The sequence below is a fragment of the Oreochromis niloticus genome, linkage group LG7, assembly GCF_001858045.2.
Source record: "Oreochromis niloticus isolate F11D_XX linkage group LG7, O_niloticus_UMD_NMBU, whole genome shotgun sequence".
Classification (NCBI taxonomy): domain Eukaryota; kingdom Metazoa; phylum Chordata; class Actinopteri; order Cichliformes; family Cichlidae; genus Oreochromis; species Oreochromis niloticus.
The window spans coordinates 33,587,459-33,610,651 of NC_031972.2; the positions used below are offsets into that span (position 1 = coordinate 33,587,459).

Here is a 23,193-nt window from a genome sequence, read left to right on the forward strand (position 1 = left end):
TCATACAGGTATGCAGTATTTATTAATTTACAAATAGATACAAAACAACAATCTGCTCCTACAACTAAACAGACAGTAAGAAAAAGTCAGAGTCTGCTTCTGGTGCCAGCTATCCACAAAATAAATAAAGTGGTACATAAAGTCTAGAACCTTTTTCAGAACACTGCAGTTAAGTCTGGCTGTAAACAACAATGCTCATTTTTTCTTTTGTTTATTTCTTTTGTATTATTAGAAATTTCTATTCTATCTAAATTGATTCATACAATACTCTTACCTGTTCCAAAAATAGTTTTCTTTCTTTTAAATTCTCAAATAGTATCCCTTTAGCTTTGGTGTGTTTGGCCGCTGTGCTTTTAATGAACCTTTTTGTATCTTGATTTTAATAAAAAAAAACAAAACAATTGGGGTCACCTGGGATCTCTCAATTCAGGTTATTTCACAATTTTGTCCAATTTTCACAATGATAAAAACTTCTTACCAGATACATTTACGCACTTTCCATTTTTTGTGTGTGCAAAAAGTGAAACATGTTTAAGGTTTTTCATTATTATTACCAATAAAACAAGTATAGGCTACAGGTGCCTTTCAAGTTGATAATGAAAGTACAAACAAGCATTTGTTTTTAAGAACATTCTTATTCCCAGTTTGTGCCAGTGATGTCAGGACCAATTGCTGTCATATTTTAACATAGCTAAATGCCTTTTAGCATCACTAACTATGCAGGGTGTCAGACAGACTAGATAGACTGATAGAAAAAGCATCTCTTTAAAGTCTGCGCTATGGGAGCCACAGACAGATGTGACACCATTGATAAGCTTGCTTCAGCAGTTTTACTTTACCTCGTTTTCTGTCCACTCACATAAAGACTGAAAATGTCACAAAAAACTGTAAAGTAAACTAAAAGACTAAAAAAGAGAAGTAAAAAGAGAAATGGTTGCCAAAAAGGAGGAAGTAATATTTTGCCATAGCTACTGATCAAGTTTATTACTAATGTCCAATCAGGGCTTAAAGTTCAAACACTCAAACACTTGTGTGTCTTTCTCTCAAAGTAAAACATGCCTAGAGGTGTTTTTTTATTAGTGATTATGAAAACAAGCTATTAACATTCAACATAATAACAATAATAAAAACATTGTGTACGCGATATCAGGAAGAGATAATAAAGAAAAAAAAACATTCATATTTAAAAAATGTGATGAAACAAATCGATCTGGGCAAGCTTCCTAGCATTTACGAGGTAATGAGGACCAGAGGTGGAATGAAAAGATAATTTAGGACAGGAATTTGACTAACACTGAAAGTTTTGTGGGCTATGGGTTGAAATGGGATAGAAATTCCATGTGTGTCTTATCTATCCAGTCTTTAAGTCTGACATCATTAGCCGTGTCTGGGCCCAAACTCTGCTGCAGGTCCCGAGGTCAAACGATCATTGCAGCATCACTGACAGTTGAAAAACTGTCTAAAGTCTTTCATTTGTAATAAAATGATCAGTGTGGCTGCTCTACCAGGTGTAAGAATTAAGTTTAACATCCAGGCATCCATGAAAACAGAATTTATTAAATTCAGAGTTAGTATTTAGCAAGGATTTAACTCGCTAGTTTCCATCTAAATATAATATACCATCTTCTGACTGAGGGATTTCCGAAAAAAATTAAGACGTACAGCTCTGCCATCACTTCTGACATAAATAAAGACAGGAACGTAAACAGCAGTGACGTTTGTAGGGTTACTGAAGTTGGGCTAGCTGGTATATAATGATGTGCTACGTGATCGCTAGCGACACAGCTATGTTAGCATAATATAAACAGTGAAGCTTGAGGATGAATGCTAACTTTTTTCCACCCGATAAAAGTTAACGTGAGGGTTCATGATGGTTAGGGACAAATGCAATCGCATTGCAGGATGCTGTAAATGGACCAAACTTCAGTCAGAAGAACAACTGAGATAATCCATTCATAATACGAGGCTAGTCATTAATATACTGCTGCATGGGCTGGGCTGTAGTTACATATGTAAGGTTTTAAAAACTGAGCTTTAAAATGAATAGCGGCAATAAAAACTGAGAGAGGCCGACAGTGATCACTGACTGTTTTTATGGGCTTTTTGAGATTAAATAGAACAAGATACAAAGCATTAAAACATGTTAAAAACACAACAGCCTTATTAAACGCAGAGTAGTTTGGACCCGAAAGCAGGATTCATCACGTCATCAAAGACCAGATAACTACCTTTGTGTAGCTCCTTTCATCCAAATTAATGGAATTCAGTGTACTTCAGGCTACAGGTGATTGAGAGGCTGATACAAACCTTGTTCACCTTAATGTAGAAGCAGGCATTCATTGTCAGAACGTAAATGAAGCATGACGTTCTTACTCCCATATCATGCCAGGAATGTCAGGACCCATTATTGTCTTATTTTAACATACCTAAATGCTCTTAAGCGTCATTACATATGCAGGCTGTCGGATAGACTAGATAGACAGTACAGATAGGGAAATAATCTCTTTAAGGTCTAAAACAGATGCCATGAGGCTGCAGACAGGAGTGATGTCCTTGATAAGTTTTCTTTATAATATAAAAACGTTATTTGTCTTGAGTAGTTGCGTTTGTTCATGTACAGCCAGTGGTTTGATTTAGTAATTTAGACCTTTCACTTGGTAGCTCAGCTAAGGCTAAGGTCATTAATATATGTGTAGTGACCAGCTACAACTCCCAACTAGATCTTATTTAAAACCTGCTGTCAGTTACAAAATTCAAAAACATCTTTTCATGTGATTAAAAAGAAAGTCTATAATTCTGTGAAGGCTTATTTTTAAGATGTAACTTGTCTTATTTTTGACCGCAACCTCAAATAGATTCAGTAGTCATGTGAAAATGTATTCACACCATTCACATCAATGATCTTACAGAAATAAGTGGTGCTGCCCATCTTTCTCTGAAGGGTTGTGACTAAACAATTTGAAGTCCATCATTGGTTTTTTGTTTTGTTTTGTTTTGTTTTTTCATTTATTTCGGTCACGTAAATAATATAAAAAACACTATACAAAATAAACCAAAGTACATGCCAGTATACAGTTAGGTCCATGACAGAAGTTTTACAGAAAACATATTCCAACGCATTGTAAGGGTATGCATATTAATATTAGATGAAGGGTTTAGGAGTTTCAGCTCTCTTTTTTAAAGGGACCAAAAGACTCAAAGATTATTTTATTGGCAGGTGTGGGCAATTCCTTCATTTTATGTCATCATCAATTAAGCAGATAAAAGGCCTGGAGTTGATTTGAGGTGTGGTGCTTTGAAAGATTTTGCTGTGAACAAACAACATACAAACAAAGGAGCGTTCTATGCAGGTGAAAGGAGCCATGCTTAAGTTGCGAAAACCGATCTGAGAAATTGCTGCAATATTATGAGAATCTGCAATCTACAGTTTGGTACATCCTGAGAAAGAAAGAAAGCACTGGAGAACTCACCAACCCAAAAAGACATCCTGCTGAGTACAGCAAGAGTACTGACAGGGACTAGAAAGACAGAGCATATTTCTTCTATATTGGCTTCCCTTCATTGGCTCCCTGTTAAATCCAGAACTGAATCCTGCTCCTCACATACAAGGTCTTAAATAATCAGGCCCCATCTTATCTTAATGACCTTGTAGTGCCATATCACCCCATTATAGCACTTCACTCTCGTACTGCAGGCCTACTTGTTGTTCTTAGAGTATTTAAAAGTAGAATGGGAGGGAGAGCCTTCAGTTTTCAGGCCCCTCTTCGGTGGAACCAGCTTCCAGTTTGGATTCGGAAGACAGACACTATCTCTACTTTCAAGATTAGACTTAAAACTTTCCTTTTTGCTAAAGCATATAGTTAGGGCTGGATCAGGTGACCCTGCTGCAATAGGCATAGGCTGTTGGTGGATTCTCATGATGCAGCTTCCACAGCATGTCTTTTGTCCTGTCTTTCTCCCTTAATCCAACCGATTGCGGCAGATGGCCACCCCTTCCTGATCCTGGTTCTGCTGGAGGTTTCTTCCTCTTAAAAAGTGCTTACTCATAGGGGGTCATATGATTGTTGGGTTTTTCTCTTTAGTATTATGAATAATATTGTATTGTATTATTGTAGGGTCTATCTTACAATATAAAGTGCCTTGAGTTGACTGTGTTTAGATTTGGCGCACCTTAATGTAAATATCAACACTTCACTGAGTTCTTTTGATTCCTCAGAGGCATCCGATGGAAGACTAAACACTGCTCAGTAGACCATTTAACACTTTATTTCTCTTTCACATTACTTCTAGAAGGGAGATGCGTCCTGCATGACATGTTGCAGCGGATCTCAAAATGGTGGTGTGCCCCTGACAGTTTTATTACAGAAGCTCTCTCATTCTAGTCTAAACAACAGTGTCTCAGTAACTTTCCATTAGAGATGGTCCCCTGTTATCTACTTTTTCCCAGGCAAGCGTGAGCAAGAGTCTGCAGCTTTCCACTCCCCAAGGACACATGGTCTAATGCCTTTATTTTTCAGGGCTGTGTCCACTTAATACTATACTATATAACTTTATAACACTTATTAATAAAAGCATAGCATTATTGAGGCACTTCAAATAATTTTATCTCAACATTAAATAAAATTGAATTGAATTAAAATTCACTGTGGTAATGTGCAGAACCAAAACGAGAAAAAAGTTTTGTCTGTCCAAATATTCATGGACCTACCTGTAGCTCCACTTAGTCTGATTCAGTTTAAATGTCTAAATGGAGTGGTAAGCTATCAGTTGATATTTACCCAGTTTCCTTATTGTCATAAACCTCAATAACAATAATGATATGTCTAATAAGAATATAAACACTAGTATAAACTATGTAAAATACAAATTATAATTAAGTTGTTTTTACAACTCCATAACTTTACCTACACCCATCAAAGCTAAGTTCCTCTAGTTTGGGAATGCTAATTGTAAAATTTGAATAAGCATTGGAGAGTAACTTACTAAACTGAGACATTTACTGAGAATCACCATATTCCTGTTCTTTTTATCTCAGGATGATCATATTTTTAGACCTTTTTATGAAGTGTTTTATGTTGGAACAATTGTTCCAACTGCACTCTCAAACAGTTTCTCACTGTTGTACATCGAGAAAGATAATTCACAAGTGAAAAACAAGTTTGGCAACAGACAGCCAAACATCCTAGAAATGTACAACCCAGCAAATTGGGCCCAAGGTCAGACTGTGTGTAACCGGAGTGTTTCTGCGTTGTGTCTGACAAAGAAAGGTAAAAGAAAGAAAGACCTCCAAGTAAATAACTTGCTCGCTCCAGCTCCTCTCCCACAGGGGAATTGTAGAAAAAGAGGCTGCATTTATTTTTACATTAAACATAAAGTAGGAACTTACATGGAACATATTTGACATAAGATAAAAAAAAACACCAACACAAAATCCGACATACCTGACAAAGAAAGGTAAAAGAAAGAAAGAAAGACCTCCAAGTAAATAACTTGCTCGCTCCAGCTCCTACAACCAAATACAAACAGTGGGGGAGAGGGTTAGGTCAACCCATCACAACTTCCAAGCTAGCCAGAATTACATATTCATGCTAGCGTTAATGGTGCCTAAAACACATTTGTGGCACACACATACTACACATTTATAGCATCTAACAAAAAACAGGCATAATGATGACAATAATTGAACTAAAATTGCAATCAGAAACATCAGGGTGGCTAAATATGAATTATATGTGTGTTGTACAGGGTCTGGAAAGAAATGACACCCACCTCTCCCACAGGGGAATTGTAGAAAAGGAGAGAGGCTAAAGGGGTACACTGTATTTATAGGGTTGCACCAAAGAAGAAGAAGAACAATGAGGAGGGACTCTAACTGATAATGAATATAACTACAGGCTTGAAGGTCCTAACAGTCAGGTATAAAGAACACATTTTGTGTAATTATAACAATATGTAATCTATGACTGGGTTACATTTGCAAGGCTCAGAGCAACTGTAAAAAAAATCAGAAAAGCTTAATCCAAGACCTTACTGACCTTACTTAAAATAAAACAGCATGGATTGTGTTTGCAAAATTGCATCTGAGATAAAACATATAGTTAGGGCTACATCAGGTGACCCTAAATCATCCCTTAGTTAAGCTCCAATAGGTCTAGGCTGCTGGGGGCTTCTCATTATACATTGATGATTCCTATAAGTGTTTCTTCTTCAATTCCATTTTTTCACTCACTATGTTTTTATACACCACTCTGAATGTAATGATTACTTATTATCAATCTCTAGCTCCTGGTTCCTTCCTATGGCTCGGTCCTCAACTCCAGCCATTACAGATGGCTGCCTCTCCCTGAACCTAGTTGTGCCAAAGGTTTAGTCCTATTCAAAGGGGTTTTCTTTTTATTATTGTAGGTTCTTTACCGTATAATATAAAGTGCCCTACGTGCGTGCTGTTGATTTGGTGAATTTGAATTAAATTTAATTGAATTAAATTGAATAAAAGAAAAAAAAATATTTACTGTCTTAAAAAGTACCTTTTCAAGCCCAACCCAAGCCCAACAGTTCACCAACAATGCAAATAATTGTGTTTTTTTCCTATAATAGACCTTTGTGTACCAGCTTTCTTCTAGATTAATCCAGTTCAATGTACTTCAGGCTACATGTGATTGAGAAGCTGATAATGAGCCAGATTTAGTTTACCTGAATGCATAAGCAGGCATTCATTGTCAAAAGGAACGTAAAGCATGCACATTCTTACTGTCACATCATTACAGTGATGTCAGGACCCATTGTTATCATAATTTAGCATACCTAAAAGCCCTTTAGTATCTTTACATATCCAATGTGTCGGACAGACATGATTGACAGATAGAAAAAAAGAATCCTTTTACAGTCTAAAACCATGACATCACAGACAAATGTGATGTCTTTGGTAAGTCTGTACTGTATTATCAAATAAAGGTTGAAAATTAAAAAGATAATAAAATAAAGTAAAATATTAATAAAAGAAAAAAAAAAAAGCATATTGTCTTGCTCCTGATAAAGTTTACTGCTGATGTCCAAACAGGTCTTAAAGTTCTTCTTCACTGCAAAGGTCAAGTGGCCATTTCAGTTTCAAATTGAATAATCATATTCATATAATATTTTTGCATTTTTGAGTGAAAATATATTTGCATATCAAAATAAGTTTCAGCCCATTAATATACGTGGTGGTGCTACATTAGAAAAAAACTTCACCATAATGAGGCTGTTAATTTTTTTTAAGTAACTGAAGCCAAACAAACAATTCAAACAGTTGCACTGGGGTAGGATTACAGGGTCAAAAGTTAATGCACGCAGGCTAGCCTCATCAGGTAAACAAAGAGCAAACCACAGAAGACAATAAAATTCTCTGCCTTATTTTTTTTATAGTACCACTTGTACTACTAACAATAGTAATACAAATGATACATTTTCAGATGTAATTTTATCTAATTTTGACACATGACAATACCAAGCTTAGGTTTTTCAGCATTGCATCTGAACAAACCACAAGACTTCTGGAACAATGTCTCAATGTTTGTGCGATGGACAGTGCTGATCCAATGTCCACAGCACAAATATGTCATAGCAACATGGTCAGGCATGGTGGTGGAGGGTTGATGATCTGGGCTTGTTTGCAACCAGAGAACCTGGGCACCTTGAAGACATGGAGTTGACCACAAACACTTTTGTATACCAAAGTATTCTTGAGTCAAATGTGATGTCATCTGTCAGACAGCTACAGCTTGAGTGAAACTGGGTCATGCAACAGGATGATCCCAAGCTTACCAGTTAATCTACAGAAGAAACAAAAAAGATAAGAATTCAAGTGTTGCAATGGCCCAGTCAACGACTGTGCATAAGTAAATGCCTGCAAACTTGATAATGTGAAGTAACATTGTAAAGAAGACTGGGCCAAAATTCCTCCACATTCATACAAAAGACTGATAAAGTCACACAAATAAACCATTACTTTAAGTTATTGGTGCCAAATATGATTTTAAAAGCTACTGAATCGCAAGTAAACTTTGTTTACACATGATTACTTATAACACATTGGAAATATAATTAAATTGTGCTGTTTGCAACTGAATACTCCACTGTAACTAAGAGTATTTGATAGTGAAGAGGAAATCAACAGAAAACACTGACCAAAGTGCTGAATATAGACATAAAAATAAATGAGCTTAAAATAATTGTAAGATAAACAAAAGTATAAAAAAATAAAAGCATGAATAAAAATATGAGACAAATAAATATGAGTGCAAAGAATAAAATGAAAATAAAATCAATGTCTGACACATTAGGCTCTATACTGTGTTCTAGAGCAGCGGTCCCCAACCTTTTTTGCGCCACGGACCGGTTTATGCCCGACAATATTTTCACGGACCGGCAATAAGGTGTCGCGGATAAATACAACAAAATAAAACTAGTGCCGGTACCGAAAAAAGAAGATTTAGTCATAACACACGTGAAAAGACCCAGGAAAACCGAGTTAACGATAAAAACGATAACAAAATAACGCTGAAAACCGATAAAAACCCTGAAAACCATACATTTCACACCTGAGCCTGAACTCTCGCGGCCCGGTACCAAACGACTCACGGACCGGTACCGGTCCGAGGCCCGGGGGTTGGGGACCGCTGTTCTAGAGCATCATTTTCTGCCTGTTGTAACTTGTGAATGATGCAGTGAATGGTTAATGTCTTATTGAAAAGTTGGAATTAAACAGTTGGAATCTCCCCCCATTGCAGTGTCATCTTTGCTGTCCCAGGATCCCCAACACTGAAAATGAAAGTCATCCTTTCACCCTTAAATATTATGGTAACTTCTCATTTATGAGAAAAAATAAACTTTTTCATAAATGAAACTGTCTTCTCATTTCCTGCTGAGTTTGACTGGTATCTGTCTGCGTCGAGACCAGTACCATGAAAAAACTCCAAGGTATAAAGATAAAAGGTATGTACAACAGCTTGCAACAGAGTATACAGAGATAATGGTGTTATCCGTATATCTTAGTTCCGCTCTGTTACACAGTTACACAGTACTTGCTTAGAATCATATCAGTTACCATGAAAAAGATGAATGCTGATTAACAGCATGTGACCTCAAAGCATGTAGCGCCAACTGACAACAACATCCTTTGTTATGCAATCCAATTAGTTTTGAAATGTGTTAAAAAGTCCAGAAAGACAAACATTTATGCTGTATTTAGAAAGCTGTTTCCTTTTTTTATTAAGACTAGTGTATGATTAGTTTTATTGTTGTTCTGTGTTAGTTTTACTTTCTGTTTGTGCTCCCTTCATCATTTTTACTAGTTGCTGATTACCTTGTCTTGTCGCTTCCTGTGTCTCGTTACAGGATCCTGGACACGGGCTGCTGGAGATCTATCGGCCAAGCAGTCATTCCTGTTATACTTCTTTGAAGTCCACTGTCTGGGGTGCTTGCATAGTTGGTGCATTGTAATACAAGTTTTCCATGGACAAGTCACAGAAAACAGGTAGGTGTGCAGACAACCTGGTGGACCCTTGCGTTCACTGGCTGATAATATAATTTAATTAACTTGGACCTGAATGGAGCCTAGTGGACGTGCAGATGTGGAAAGTTTAAGCAAGGCCCTCATAGAGGGGTGGGGAACTCCAGGCCTCAAGGTCGGTGTTCTGCAGGTTTTAAATATCATCCTGGGTCAACACAACTGAATCAAATGATTAGTTCATTACGAGGCCTTTGCAGAATTTCAAGATATGTTGAAAAGGTAATTTAGCCATATAAATCAGCTGTGTGGGATCAAGGACACATCTAAAACCTGCAGGACACCAGCCCTTGAGGCCAGAGGTTCCCCACCCCTGCCATAACACTAGAATTACTGAGCCTTTTTTCCCTGGTGCAAGTCCCTACTACTAGATTTACTGGCCTGCGCAGATTTGCGTAAATTCCCCCCGACCTTAACACCTCTTGGCACCCCGCTGAGATTTTCACAGGTCGTCAGCTCCATTGTTCTCCTGCTTTTGTTGTGCAAACACACCCTCCCCCAACCCCTAACCATGAGAGATTCAAGTTTTTCCTTCCCTGCAAGGCTGCTTTCCTTCCTTACCTGCCTGCATGCCTGTCCATAAACATATATACACAGAGTTGTACATATATTTATATATTTATATAGCCACACCTTATATAATATGCATAAAGTCTAGTTATACACACAGACACATCTATATCATATATACACACACACACACACATATATATATATATATATATATATATATATATATATATATATATATATATATATATATATATATATATATATATATATATAAAATGTTTGTATAGTGCACTTTCTATACCTTGCTCTGTCCACTTTTTTGCAATGACAATGCAGATTTTCCACTTGTGGGACAAATAAATGCAGATTTGCTGTGTGTGTGTGTGTGTGTGTGTGTGTGTGTGTGTGTGTGTGTGTGTGTGTGCGCAACATTGGCATTTGTTTACTCAGATCCAAGGCAGGCCAAACCTCTGTGTTACAACCTACATACAAAAGACAGACATTCACAATATATGGGTACACAAGTCTGTTTTATTTCAAAGTCTTTCAAACTTTGAAACAAACCTTGGTAGGGAACAGCTGTTCCCTACCAAGCATTTCTTGCAGCTGGCAACAACGGTCGTGCATTCAGTATAGTTGTGACTTCCGCAAAAAATGTGGTCAAAATCTCATGAGTAAGTTGAAGCATTTCTATCAGGCATTTCTGAAAGTTGTAACACAGAGGTTTGGCCTGCCTTGGATCTGAGCAACTCTGAGTGAGCAAATGCAAATGTGCCAGGCCTCAAGGACAATGGGTGGTTTGCACAACAAAAGCTGTAGGAGAAACAAGCTGACGACCTGTGAAAATCTCAGCAGGGGTGCTTAACACCTCGGGACTTGCACCAGAAAATAAAAAAGCCAGTAATTCTAGGGGGTATTGGGTTTAGGGAAGTTACGCAAATTTGCGCAGGATAGTAAATCTAGTGATAATCAATCAATCAATCAATCAATCAATCAATCAATCAATCAATCAATCAATCTTTATTTATAAAGCACTTTTCATACAAAAAAAACTGTAGCACAAAGTGCTTTACATGGTTAAAAGCAGCCCACCCCACCCCACCCCACCCCACCCTCCCACTCATTCCCCACACTGTCATTAACAGAAAGGTCATGGATACACACATTCCCCCCCCCACACACACACACACACTTAAAGAGTAAAATTGGGCTGGGTACGCATTAGCCAAGTGAGGAAACACTATCACAGGGAGCTGTCTGCACCGGGAGCCGGTCACAGCCTCCAGGCTGGGCACACAGCAGGAGGGAGGCAAAGAAGCCCCCCAGCCAGGCTGAGAGGATCCACAGAGCCCTAGCGGGATCACAGCCCCGGTGCAGAGAGCCCCCTCTGAGGAAACACTGGAGATATGACCTAATAAGAATATAAACAGGATAAAAAGATAAAATAAATAAGAGTGGGATACAATATAAATATAAGTATAAACAGAGTAAGAAGATAAAAAATGAATAAGAATACAATCAATAAATATTAGGTAAAACTAAATTAATAATATAAATAGAATAACAGGATAGAATAAATAAGCATAAAATAAATAAACGTTAGTTAAAAGCTAAATTAAAAAGGTGGGTCTTGAGCCTGTTTTTAAAAACATGTACATTCTCTGCGGCCCTGAGCTCCTCTGGCAGGCTGTTCCACAGTCGAGGACCATACCACTGAAAAGCTGCCTCTCCGTGAGTATGTGTCCTGACTTTAGGGACAATCAAAAGGCCAGTACCAGAGGACCTCAGGGTCCGCGAGGGTTCATATGGTAAAAGCAGATCTGAAAGATAAGAAGGCCCAAGAGCATTAAGACATTTAAAAACCAATAAAAGAACTTTAAAATCGATCCTGAAACACACGGGGAGCCAATGCAGCGATTGTAAAACCGGTGTAATGTGGGCCCGCCCTCTGGTCTTCGTCAGCACACGAGCTGCAGAGTTTTGCAAAAGTTGCAAAGGTGAATGCAATAACAGACTCTGTGATCCTACCCTGGCAGGTTTTCATTAGCAAACTCTGACTTGAGAGGCCAGAAACCTGCTTCCTACTTCCTTTCCTAATAACTTTTGAGTAGAAAGTGCCATGAGGTCATGAAAAGTTGTGAAAAAGAAATGATAAGGACTTAGGAAAGAGAAGGACAGTGCTCAGAGAATCACTGTACATACATAAAACTCCTTAACAGTGAGATGGCACGTTTGCCATTTTGAAAGTACAGTATCGAGAAGATGGACTCCAAAATACGTCTTCGTATTCGTCATCTAGCACAGTGGTCCTCAACCTTTTTTGCGATCAGCTTGTAGAAACATTTTCACCGACCGACCTTTGAGGTGTTGCAGTAAATACAACAAAATAAAACCAGTACCAAAAACCGGTACCAAAAAAAAAAGATTTATTCATAACACACGGGAAAAGACCCAGGGAAACAGAGTTAATGACAAAAACAATTAAAAAAAAAACTGATAAAAACTGATAAAAACCCTGAAAACCATAAACCTCACACCTGAGCCTCAACTCTTGAGGGCCCGGTACCAAACGACTCACGGACTGGTACCAGTCCGTTGCCAGGCGGTTGGGGACCGCTGACCTAGCAGGTTATACTGTTATTTTATGCCATGCGGGAAAATTAAAAAACAACCACCAGGCAAAAATATCACTTCATTATAGAGTCTGTATAGTCATCCAATGTAAGTCCGTTTTTTCTCCTTGCCTGCACTTATTCATCTTTATTTCAAGGGCTTTTACTAATGTTTTGGATGGACAGGAATGGCAGACGTTTATATACAAAGACTCTATTTTTACCCTAAAGATGGTCTTGCTCTTTTGCCCTCGCATCTCTTTGGGCCTTGTATTTAAAAAAATAAACTTCAAATTATCAAACTTATCAAAGATTGGCCAAATAAAAAAAATCAAATCAATAATCCAAGTCTGAAAAATGTTTTATGTTTCTTTTTTAGTGTCACTTTATAGCTGGAAGATTAGACAACCGGACAGGTAGTAGAGATTGAATATTCTGTGACTGAATGGAAAAAATGAAAAAACAGATTAAAAAAACAATGGCCAGGAAAACATATTTAGTGTTTTTGACTCAATAGTAAATATGAAAGCTTGACCTACAACTCACTTAAACGGGTTCTTGGTTTTAGACTTTTTTTATATACTATGAAGTTGGAAATTGTAATGCAAGTCTGATCTGCTGCTGTGTACAGGTACATCCATAATTACTACAAAGGGATATGTTGGAATCATTGTGCTTAGAGACACAGTCTAACATGTAAATTGGACTAGAAAGTGCTTCATACATGGTAAAAAAAAAAATTAAATAATATAAAGTAATCATAAAAATCCAGGGTGACATAATCTGTACAGTAATTCAGTAATACATAAAAGCAAACTTTAAATCACTAGACAACAAGAATCCTGGAATGGTATAGTTTATTATTTTTGCTGTAGTTTTACTTCTTTAAAGATCATACTGTAGCTCATTTACTATACAACAAGACAGAAAGGTGCATCCTCCACTCCCCAGCTGTGCTATGATAGGCTAATAGGTTTCAAACCACTTTATTCTGACATGGTGGGTGAATCACTTAAAGCGAACACAAATTACACCGAGCAGATGACGGTTATTCTGTGAAAGATGGAAACATTTTGTTGACTATAAAAAATAGTTCAGTGTGAATTGGCCAAAACTAACCACAACAAAACATCGCAGATGATTGTTTTATGTTGAAATTTGGAAACATGTCTTCAAATCTTTTAAATAGTGCCTTGACCTGACCGGAGTCCTTGGAGGTGTTCTTAAATACATGGTAACGGTTGCCACAAGCTTGCACAATGCGCCTGAGGTGAGTCCTTTCACCAATAAACTTTCTCACATCACAGTGCAGATCTTCTCCGTGTGTGAACAGGACGATTGTGTTGTTTCTGATTGTTCCAAAGTTTTTCTCCAGCTTCTCTAATAGTCCTCTCTCACCATCTGTGAACCGGCCCAGCTGTAACACAAGTAACATTACATGCTGCCGACGCTTACAGTACTTCTTGCACTCCTCCAGCTGTACCTTTTCTACAGGTTGGTCTTCATAAAAGAAATCTGGGGTGTCGACCACTCTAACCTGTGTCCCAAACATTTCTACCACTATCCCCTTACACCTAGTGGTCACTGGCGTAGAGCTTGGGTAAGATGCAAAACATTGATGTGAACTACGCTGGTGCTTTCCAGCATTCAGGAGGGTGTTTCCTGAGGCACTCTTTCCAGTCCCAGAGTTTCCCAGAAGAATGATGTTAAATATGTTTTCCCTCTCACCTGCAAATTATAGTTAGAGCAAACAATTAGTTATTTTGCAACAGACTTAGGCTTAAAGGAAATTAAAAAAAAATGCAAAAACTTCATGAATTAGTCCTTCATGAAGGACTAATTTGGGATACTATATTTCAAAGCAGTCATGTTTGGCAGTGTCAGTTAAATGAACATGGCCTAAGGTATTGTTTTCATGGATTAACAATAATACATTGATGATTGGTAGGTATAAAATTGTTATTCACATGCTGAAGCAAAGTGGGCACAATCAGACTTGATTTGATGACAGATATCAGGAAGGATGATGGGCGTTATTATCATAAATTCATCTTCAGAATAACTAAATTAATCTGGATTCTATCTCCATGGTCAGCTCACATTTACCCCGTTATAAGATTTAAATTCATTAGTTAGAACAGTAAATTTGTTGAATTGAAGCTGATCAAATGTAGAGAAGAGTAAAGCCCTGCTTTACTAAGAAGCAGGGCTCCACCCTACTTTTTCTTCTTAAGAGCAAGCCACCATGACATACTGAAGGCACACTTTACACCTACCTTTGTTTGTCACATTTTATTACTAAATCAGCTGTATCTTATTAACAGTGTTAAAAAAATTCATCTTTATTTCAAAAAGGAAAGGCATAAGCGTACAAAAAGCAGCACACAATTACAGTATTGTTATCCTGTGCAAAAAAACTTGAATTATGTTGAGGTCACCCAATTACTGCAATTGTTAAAATATCATAACAGATTTTAACTGTATAGAAACATTTGTCAGTTTATGAAATGGTCATAATTTATTCTGTTTATTTTAAAAAATGCTACTGGGATTAAACATACAATAAACACCAGATAAATTTACTTAATGCCAGATCTCTGATGTTTTTAGTTCAATGTTGTTTAGATCTCTACAAATGTACTCTGGTCAGTTTGTGACTACATATTTACAGTTTCTAAATTTTGTGAATAAATAATTTAAAGTATTTTAATTTTTCATGTTTAATATTAAACACAAGAATTTTCATGTGTTCATGGCAAGAGGTAATAAAACTAAAAGGAGTCACTTACGCGAATGCTTAGCAGAGCTCATGTTGACAGCTGCTTATTGATGATCTGATAGTGTGCAGGTTTCACCAGAGTCTCTGAAATAACTTTAAGACTTGTGCTATATATACTGAGAAAGATCCACCTCTACAATGGGCGGAGCACTGAAGCAGGCGGGAGTGAAGATATACATATATCTATATATACATACATACATACATACATACATACGTACGTAAGTATGTATGTGTATATATGTATATATAGATATATGTATATATATACACATACATACATACATACATACGTACGTACGTATGTATATATAGATATATGTATATACATACATACATACATACATACATACATACATACGTACGTACGTACGTACGTACGTATGTATGTATGTGTGTGTGTGTGTGTGTGTGTGTGTGTGTGTGTGTGTGTATACACATTATATTAATATTATATATTTTTTTGGATCTGAATAAATACTGAAGACACGTATAGTAAATGTTGACTCAAACATTTTTTGTATTGCCAGCCTTAGTTGTTGTTCGTTTTGTTGTTTTTATTGTCTTATTGTTTTATTCCTTCTCCTTTGTATTGTATTGCATCATTGTTGTGCATTTTTAATTATTTTAGTTGCATTTTAGTTTGCAAAGCACTTGGTGGAGCATGAGCTGTTGGAAATGTGTTATATAAATAAACTTGACCTTGACCTATACTTCAGAAAAGTCACAGACCTGAAAGCAAGCAGCAGCTTTATCAGTTCTTGACTGAGAAGAGCATGGCAGCCCGTATCTGCCATCTGACTGAAAAGTAAAATATAGGTGACACCTGGTGGAGCACAATAAAATCTAAGGTCTACTTCACTTTCAAAACCGGCTGCACTGGTGCTCTTACATTGTGAAAGTAAAGGTGGAAAGGAAACTGACAACAAAATGTCACTGCCTGTATTGATTCATTACCACCTGTTTGTGCATACTGCTAACTGTTACATACATTTTTTAAAAGGGAGTCTAAGGTACCTCGGGACTGTGTACTATTGCCCTGCATGGTTGCTGTGAGTCTTAGTACACAGAAATGCAATAAAATCTATGTGTTCTTATCACCGACATAGAGTGAAGAGAGAGCGATGGGAAGGATCCTGGGATAAACTGTGCATGTTGTTACCTGAAAGACCTTGTGCTGCACTGATCTGAGTTGGGAAACTACATCATTGCATGTGTTTGCCTTCATCTCACCCTTTTCCTGTACTTTAGATCGTATTTCATTTATCTGTATGCTATAGCACTATTTTACAGAATACAAACAAGACCCAGAGAATGGGTCAGTATATAGAAAATTTATTTTCAAATTATCCTTAAATACAAGAGTTCAAAATGCATATCAAGTTCTGACAGGTGTTATTGTACTAAAAATCTTTTAAATATGGTATCTAAAAAGATACTTACTATGGATGGCATTACCTTTGCGTCCAGTAACACCGTGAGGGAACTTGGAGTCATTTTTGACCAGGATATGTCCTTCAATGCACGTATTAAACAAATATGTAGGACTGCTTTCTTCCATTTACACAACATTTCTAAAATTAGAAATATTTTGTCTCAGAGTGATGATGAAAAACTACTTCATGCATTTATTACTTCTAGGTTGGACTACTGTAATTTGTTATTATCAGGTGACAGTACCTGGTACCAGCTACTTTTTTAGTACCTACTCTGCCATATATCATTGCATCAACATGCAGCTTTGTTGTGGTGTTCATGCGCTTATTAGTTACATCACAGGGCGCTCGGCTGAGTTGCTATAACAACCCCACAGACATTAGGTGGTACTGTAATGGAAAACCCGTCGCTTCATTTAGAATTGTGTAGTCGTGTCATGTCGAACTGATCCAGTAGGTACTAAAGGAGAATAGGTTTTAATTACCTTATAGTACCAAATCACCCCATTAGAGCACTTCGCTCTCAGACTGCAGGCTTACTTGTTGTTCCCAGAGTATTTATAAGTAGAATGGGAGGCAGAGCCTTAAGCTTTCAGGCCCCTCTTCTATGGAACCAGTTTCCAGTTTGGATTTGGGAGAAAGTCACCCTCTCTACCTCTAAGATTAGGCTTAAAACTTTCCTTTTTGATGAAGCACATAGTTTGGATCAGGTGACCACAATCCTCCCTTAGTTATTCTGGTAGCTGTTGATTACCACATAATTATCTTTTTAGTACTTTCTAAAAATGCAAAGTGATTCTTTATTTGGAATAGAAACTAGTAATTGTTATGTTATAAAATACTAGTAAGAATAAGGTTATGATAAAAATCCATTGTTCATAGATAAAATTTCCACAACAGGGAAAAACAAAAAACAGACTTTAAATAACTATATTTATTAAGTTAGATTTTATTATTTAATACATTCTCCTTCTGCTTGGAATAGATATAAAATAGCTATAACACCTTAGTTTACCCATCAGCATTGTATCTAAATGCTAAAAACCTCAACATGCATCAAAAGATTACACTTGTATGTTATAAACTGGTACATAGAGTTATGTCTTTGCTCTTTGAGCATTTGGTGTAAATCTGCAAAAGCTAAGACAAACAGCACTGTGAAGATGAGTGTTTTGATGTAAACTTTGGAAAAAAATTAGGAAATTTCTTGATGAGTGCCATGGCCTGATTAGAATCTTTGGAGGTGTTCTTGAATACATGGTAACGATTGCCACAAGCTTCTACAATGTGCTTGAGGTGACTCCGTTCACCAATAAACTCCTCCACATCACAGTGCAGATCCTCTCCATGTGTAAATAGAACGATTGTGCTATCTCTGATTTTCCAGCCTAGAAGTTTCTCCAGATTCTCCAGTATTCCCCTCTCACCATCTGTGAACCTACCCAGCTGTATCACAAGTAACACCACACACTGCCCTGGCTGACAGTACTTCTTACACTGCTCCAGTTGTCCTTCCTGCACACAGTCCTCTTCATAAAAGAAATCTGGGGTGTCAACAACTGCAAATTGTGCTCCGACCTTCATCATTTTGACCTCACACATGGTGGTGACTGGTGTGGAACTTGGGTAGGATTTGAATTGTGTGTTTGAATCCTGGTGGGAGTTCCCAGTAATCAGGGTTGGAAGGATTGACCGGTGGGTGTTCTCTGCAGCCAGGATGGTGTTTGCAGATGCGCTCTTTCCAGTCCCAGCTTTTCCCAGCAGAACAATGTTAAACACAGTTTCTAAGGAACTGTGGGAACTGCCACCTGGAAAATGTAGTTAGAACAAATATTAAGTTATATTTTCAACTCCCAACTATACTTTAAACTCCGAATGTCTGATGCCACTCCTTTGCTTTACCCATGTTCTTGTAATCTTTTTTAAAATTGGATTTAAAGGCTTGTACCTTTGTTCCTATCCATTAAATCAGGATTATTTCCAAGTAAAGCACCAGGGAACTTACCTGCTGATTTTTTAAAAAAACTCTGTATACCTTATATTTGAGATATTTCGTTATCCAAGGATAAAGACAACTTAATTGTCTCCCACTCACATGGGAAGACAACTGGGATGTCCCAAGTTTGCATGACATTCTGCTCATTTTCATTTGCTCAAATGTCCTTGAGTTTTTGATCATATGACCTGCTGCTTACCAAAATTGGTTTGGTCTTTATCCATAAATATGTGTCTATATATCTGCACCATGTTTACCAGGTGTGATAGTGTAGCTAGTCTTATTTTCACATCTTTGTACATCTGTCTGGAGACAAAACATTGTGTAGTAACTACTGAGGGATCTCGCTCCTGTCTATAACAGAAGAATCCCCAGCGAATCACTGTGCAAGGTTTGCCATGTCTGCGGTGCAAGCAACAAAATCTTTACAGCTCCAGCAAAACTACACGGTGAAAAACAACTGTTGTGCTGTCTACAGTGTCCACAGATGCTACTTAAAGCATTTGGCTTTCTGGAAAACTGAAAGTGGGTTCTTCATGATTCCATGTCTGCAACGTTTTTCAAAAGTGATATTCATGCTTTTAACATAGAAACTGGGACAAAATAAAGATACATCATTGCCTCCAGTCTTCGTCTTCAGTTACTGGCCCTCTACATACAACTACCTTTTGGCCAAGTGTAATTTGCAGGTTAAAAAAAGCCTCTTAAGACCACTTCCACAATTAACAGTCAATTTAGAAAAAAATAGTTCACCTAACAAGAATATCTGAACAGATGCAGCCACAGGGAAAATGGACAAACTCCACTGGAAGAGTAACAGAAATACCAAAGAATATAATGTAAATAATGACAGCTGTGAAATTTTGACATATGCATTTCTGGAAAATGGTCAGTCAAAATTGAAATTAATAAAATGAAAATATTGATTCAAAACTTAATAAGCAGCTCTAGTTTAACTAAATTCAACTGAAGTTTCTTGTTTCTTTTAAGGAGCAACTGGCAAAGCAGAAACTGCCTACTGTGATTTACTCAAAGAAACAGGGAATTCAAGAAAGATAAACACTGTTTATATATTAACAGTTTCAGAATCTGCAAATAAAGGATTGAAGACTCATGCATGCTGTACACGGCCTGCTGTCTTGACAGATATATTAAGGCTGTAGAGGATTTATAAATGTGATGGACCAAAGTAAGTAAGAATTACTCACGAGTCTTTGAAGAATTCATCTTGTCTTATTGTTTAATAGTGTGAAGATTTCACCAGAGTCAGCTTTGAAATGTGTCAGATGCACTCCTGGTGATATAGGCTGAGAGGTTAGCTCCACCCAGTGGGCGGAGTGCAGGAGCTGCTTTAGGTTATAACAGTGAAGAGTTGAGTTTCCATTCATTCGCCAAAAAAGAAGAATAAAGATGGGCAACGGTGCTGCAATCCCTGATGGTAAAGTTGGCTTCTTTATTTATATTTCCTCTACAGTCAGTTTTTTTTAGGTGCCACTTATTTCATTATTATTGCAGCTGAAAATATATTCATTGAACACTGCATATTTCTTTCTGCAGGTCCTCCAATAAGGATTGTGCTGATTGGGAAAACTGGTGTTGGGAAGAGTGCTGTTGGCAACACCATCCTGGGGAAAACGTATTTTAAGTCTAATGTGAGCTCAGAGTCAGTGACGCAGACCTGTGAGTTTGAAAATGTTCCAAACTGTGCAAGAAAGATCACTGTGGTCGACACACCCGGCCTTCTGGATACATCTAAAACTACAGACAGTATAAAAAAAGAGATCGCAAAATGCGTTCAGATTACCACTCCGGGCCCTCATGTCTTCCTGCTGGTCCTACAGATTGGTAGGTTTACCAAAGAAGAGCAAAACTGTGTGGATGCCCTGGAAAAACTGTTTGGATCAAAGGCCTCAAACTACATGATTGTTGTGTTCACTCATGGTGACAAACTGACTACACAGGGCATAACAATAGAAAATTATCTTAAAAAGGGCCATAAGAAGGTTAGACAGTTGCTGAACAGATGTGGTAACAGGTATCAGGCATTTGACAACAGTAACCTCAAGAACAGAGCTCAAGTTGTTGAGCTGATCAAAAAAATTGATGAGATGGTGGCATCAAATAAAGAAACTCACTACACTGATGAAATGTTTGAGGAGGCAGCAAGAATTCTGGAGCTGAACAAGAAAAAAGAAACAGAACAACAGCTGACTAACAATGTACCCTTCATGTCTAATGTCAGGAAAAAAGTTCTTTTGTTTCAGAACATCTTGGCAAGGGATGAAGCTGACTAGTACCACGTTGACCCTACCTACACTCAAACATGGAACTTTAAATAATCCTCACTTATTTAGTTTTTTGTAATTACATTGGGTCAGCAAAATAAGACTATTATTTTCCATACTGTGGTTGTATTTTGAGGAGCTATTTAATGTAAAAAAATTATATTTCCAAATATGTATGTAAAACCATATCTAAGCTTATGTAATAATCCTTTATATAAATGAATGTTATAAGGCAAATAAGGAAAATTCCTGATCACTATTATTTTATGTACACATGGAACCCAACTTTGATTGAATAAAAAAAAGCTCTTTGAATCTTCATTTTCCAAACCACAATGAAAGTGCACACACACACACACACACACACACACACACACACACACACACACACACACACACACACACACACACGGTTTAGGCATAATGAATTAACTGAATTAAGATTACACTATTATCACATCTATGAATTGTGTTACATTAACCCTATGTTGGGTAAAATGTTGCTACAGATGTTTAAGGTTGATGTCCTTCTAAAATCTAGATTTTGCTTAATATATACTAACTCATCGTATTCTATGAAATCATCTTTAGGAGCTGTCCTATGAGGACCACGTAGCTCTAAAAACATCTTTTAATTATCTCATAATTAATTATCTTAATTATGTCACTGTTGAGCAAGGCTTTCTTTGCCAACACAATAAAGGTTTCTTATGTCACTCATGTTGGTCAAGTTGTTAGCAACTTGACCAACATGTTAAGATGATAAATCAGTGAAGTTTGTCTACATGCTAATACTTTCCACACAATATGCAGACGGTAACTGATCTCAAAGCAGAGAATGGAGACTCAGCAGCAGGCTGTGTAGCACACAAGTTCCCCATTAAAAATCAGAGGTTTATCCACAATGGACATACAAAAAACAAATTTAAAAAGCTGCTGACCTCTCAGCTTATTGACCCAGGACACTGAGACACCCATAAAATTGAGACCCGTTTAAGATTCCAATAAGATCCGAGTCAAACAGAGTTAAGCCTGCTTCCAGAGACAGTAGGCAACTGTAATCACAAGATGGCAGTAATTTGAGGAACACTATTTGAGAAGATTTGCTTTCATTTTGGCTTTAATTGATGTCTACTTTTTCCATTTCACTTAAAATCATCCAATGATATCATATCTACCACTACCCTACATAACCCCAACCCCCTAAAGTAAACAAACAAATAAAAAAGCTACAACAATGACTTGAAAACAAACAATGTAAGCCAGGCAGTATGATTTAAATATTTCATCTGGGAAGTAATAAAGAGGTTAGATTGTGTTTTTGCTGATGCTTGACATAAGCTCCAGTATCTGCAATGGTGCTCAATGTCCAAGTATATTTATTGAATTTCAGTGTTCTTTACATGCTACTATTGATAAATTAATACCAGTTTTTCCATAGATAATGCAATATTTATTCATTTTAAAAAATAATGAAAAAGAAAATATACCAAATAAAAATCTATTCCTCACATTAAACAAACCATAGTCAACCTCATGAAAATCAAAGGTTCACTCCAGACAAATAACTTTCTGATAGAATCATATCAGTCACAGCATTCAACCCCCTTAGGTTTACATCTTAATCATTTCCTCATCATCTAAATTTGAACAACAAAAACGTATATAATGGTTTCAACTTAGAACATAACGTCACAAAAATTATTTTCTCATATTCAACTAAAACTATATTTAGATTTACTAATTTGCAAAAGAAAATAAACATCTGTCTTGGGTTAATTGCATTTTCTTCATTCTTACAATTATTTAAAGTATAACAATGTGAAATATCCTGCTGTGCTGTTCTTGCATTTTCTAGAAGTACATGATATTTATTTTGTATATTTAGTACATGAAGCATGCAGAAGAATCAGTTCTCCTTTGCAACTTGTCACAGAGTAATGCTTTGTCAGGACCCCTGGTTGTCACAATTTTACAGAACCCCAGAACCATTTTAACTTCAGGTTTTTAAAGAGTAGGTTATCC

At 37.0% G+C, this 23,193-nt stretch overlaps 3 protein-coding genes across 3 annotated transcripts; 1 reads left to right on the forward strand and 2 right to left on the reverse strand.

Annotated features, from left to right (window-relative positions):
• Nucleotides 1-13,580: 13,580 nt before the first annotated feature.
• LOC102078210 (GTPase IMAP family member 2) lies at nucleotides 13,581-15,537 on the reverse strand. The gene is made up of 2 exons (XM_019362065.2): nucleotides 15,462-15,537; nucleotides 13,581-14,400 (listed from the first exon to the last, which is right to left on the reverse strand). Exons 1-2 carry the CDS (start codon nucleotides 15,481-15,483, stop codon nucleotides 13,787-13,789), a joined length of 636 nt encoding a protein of 211 aa, XP_019217610.1. The 5' UTR covers nucleotides 15,484-15,537; the 3' UTR covers nucleotides 13,581-13,786.
• A 2,331-nt stretch (nucleotides 15,538-17,868) lies between these two features.
• On the reverse strand, nucleotides 17,869-20,142 carry LOC112847293 (GTPase IMAP family member 8-like). Its single transcript, XM_025908572.1, has 2 exons — nucleotides 20,092-20,142; nucleotides 17,869-18,695 (listed from the first exon to the last, which is right to left on the reverse strand). The coding sequence occupies exons 1-2, from the start codon at nucleotides 20,108-20,110 to the stop codon at nucleotides 18,028-18,030; spliced, it is 687 nt and encodes a 228-aa protein (XP_025764357.1). The 5' UTR covers nucleotides 20,111-20,142; the 3' UTR covers nucleotides 17,869-18,027.
• Nucleotides 20,143-20,291: 149 nt separating this feature from the next.
• On the forward strand, nucleotides 20,292-21,214 carry LOC100711008 (GTPase IMAP family member 4-like). The gene is made up of 2 exons (XM_003440176.5): nucleotides 20,292-20,321; nucleotides 20,441-21,214. Exons 1-2 carry the CDS (start codon nucleotides 20,294-20,296, stop codon nucleotides 21,175-21,177), a joined length of 765 nt encoding a protein of 254 aa, XP_003440224.2. The 5' UTR covers nucleotides 20,292-20,293; the 3' UTR covers nucleotides 21,178-21,214.
• Nucleotides 21,215-23,193: the final 1,979 nt, after the last annotated feature.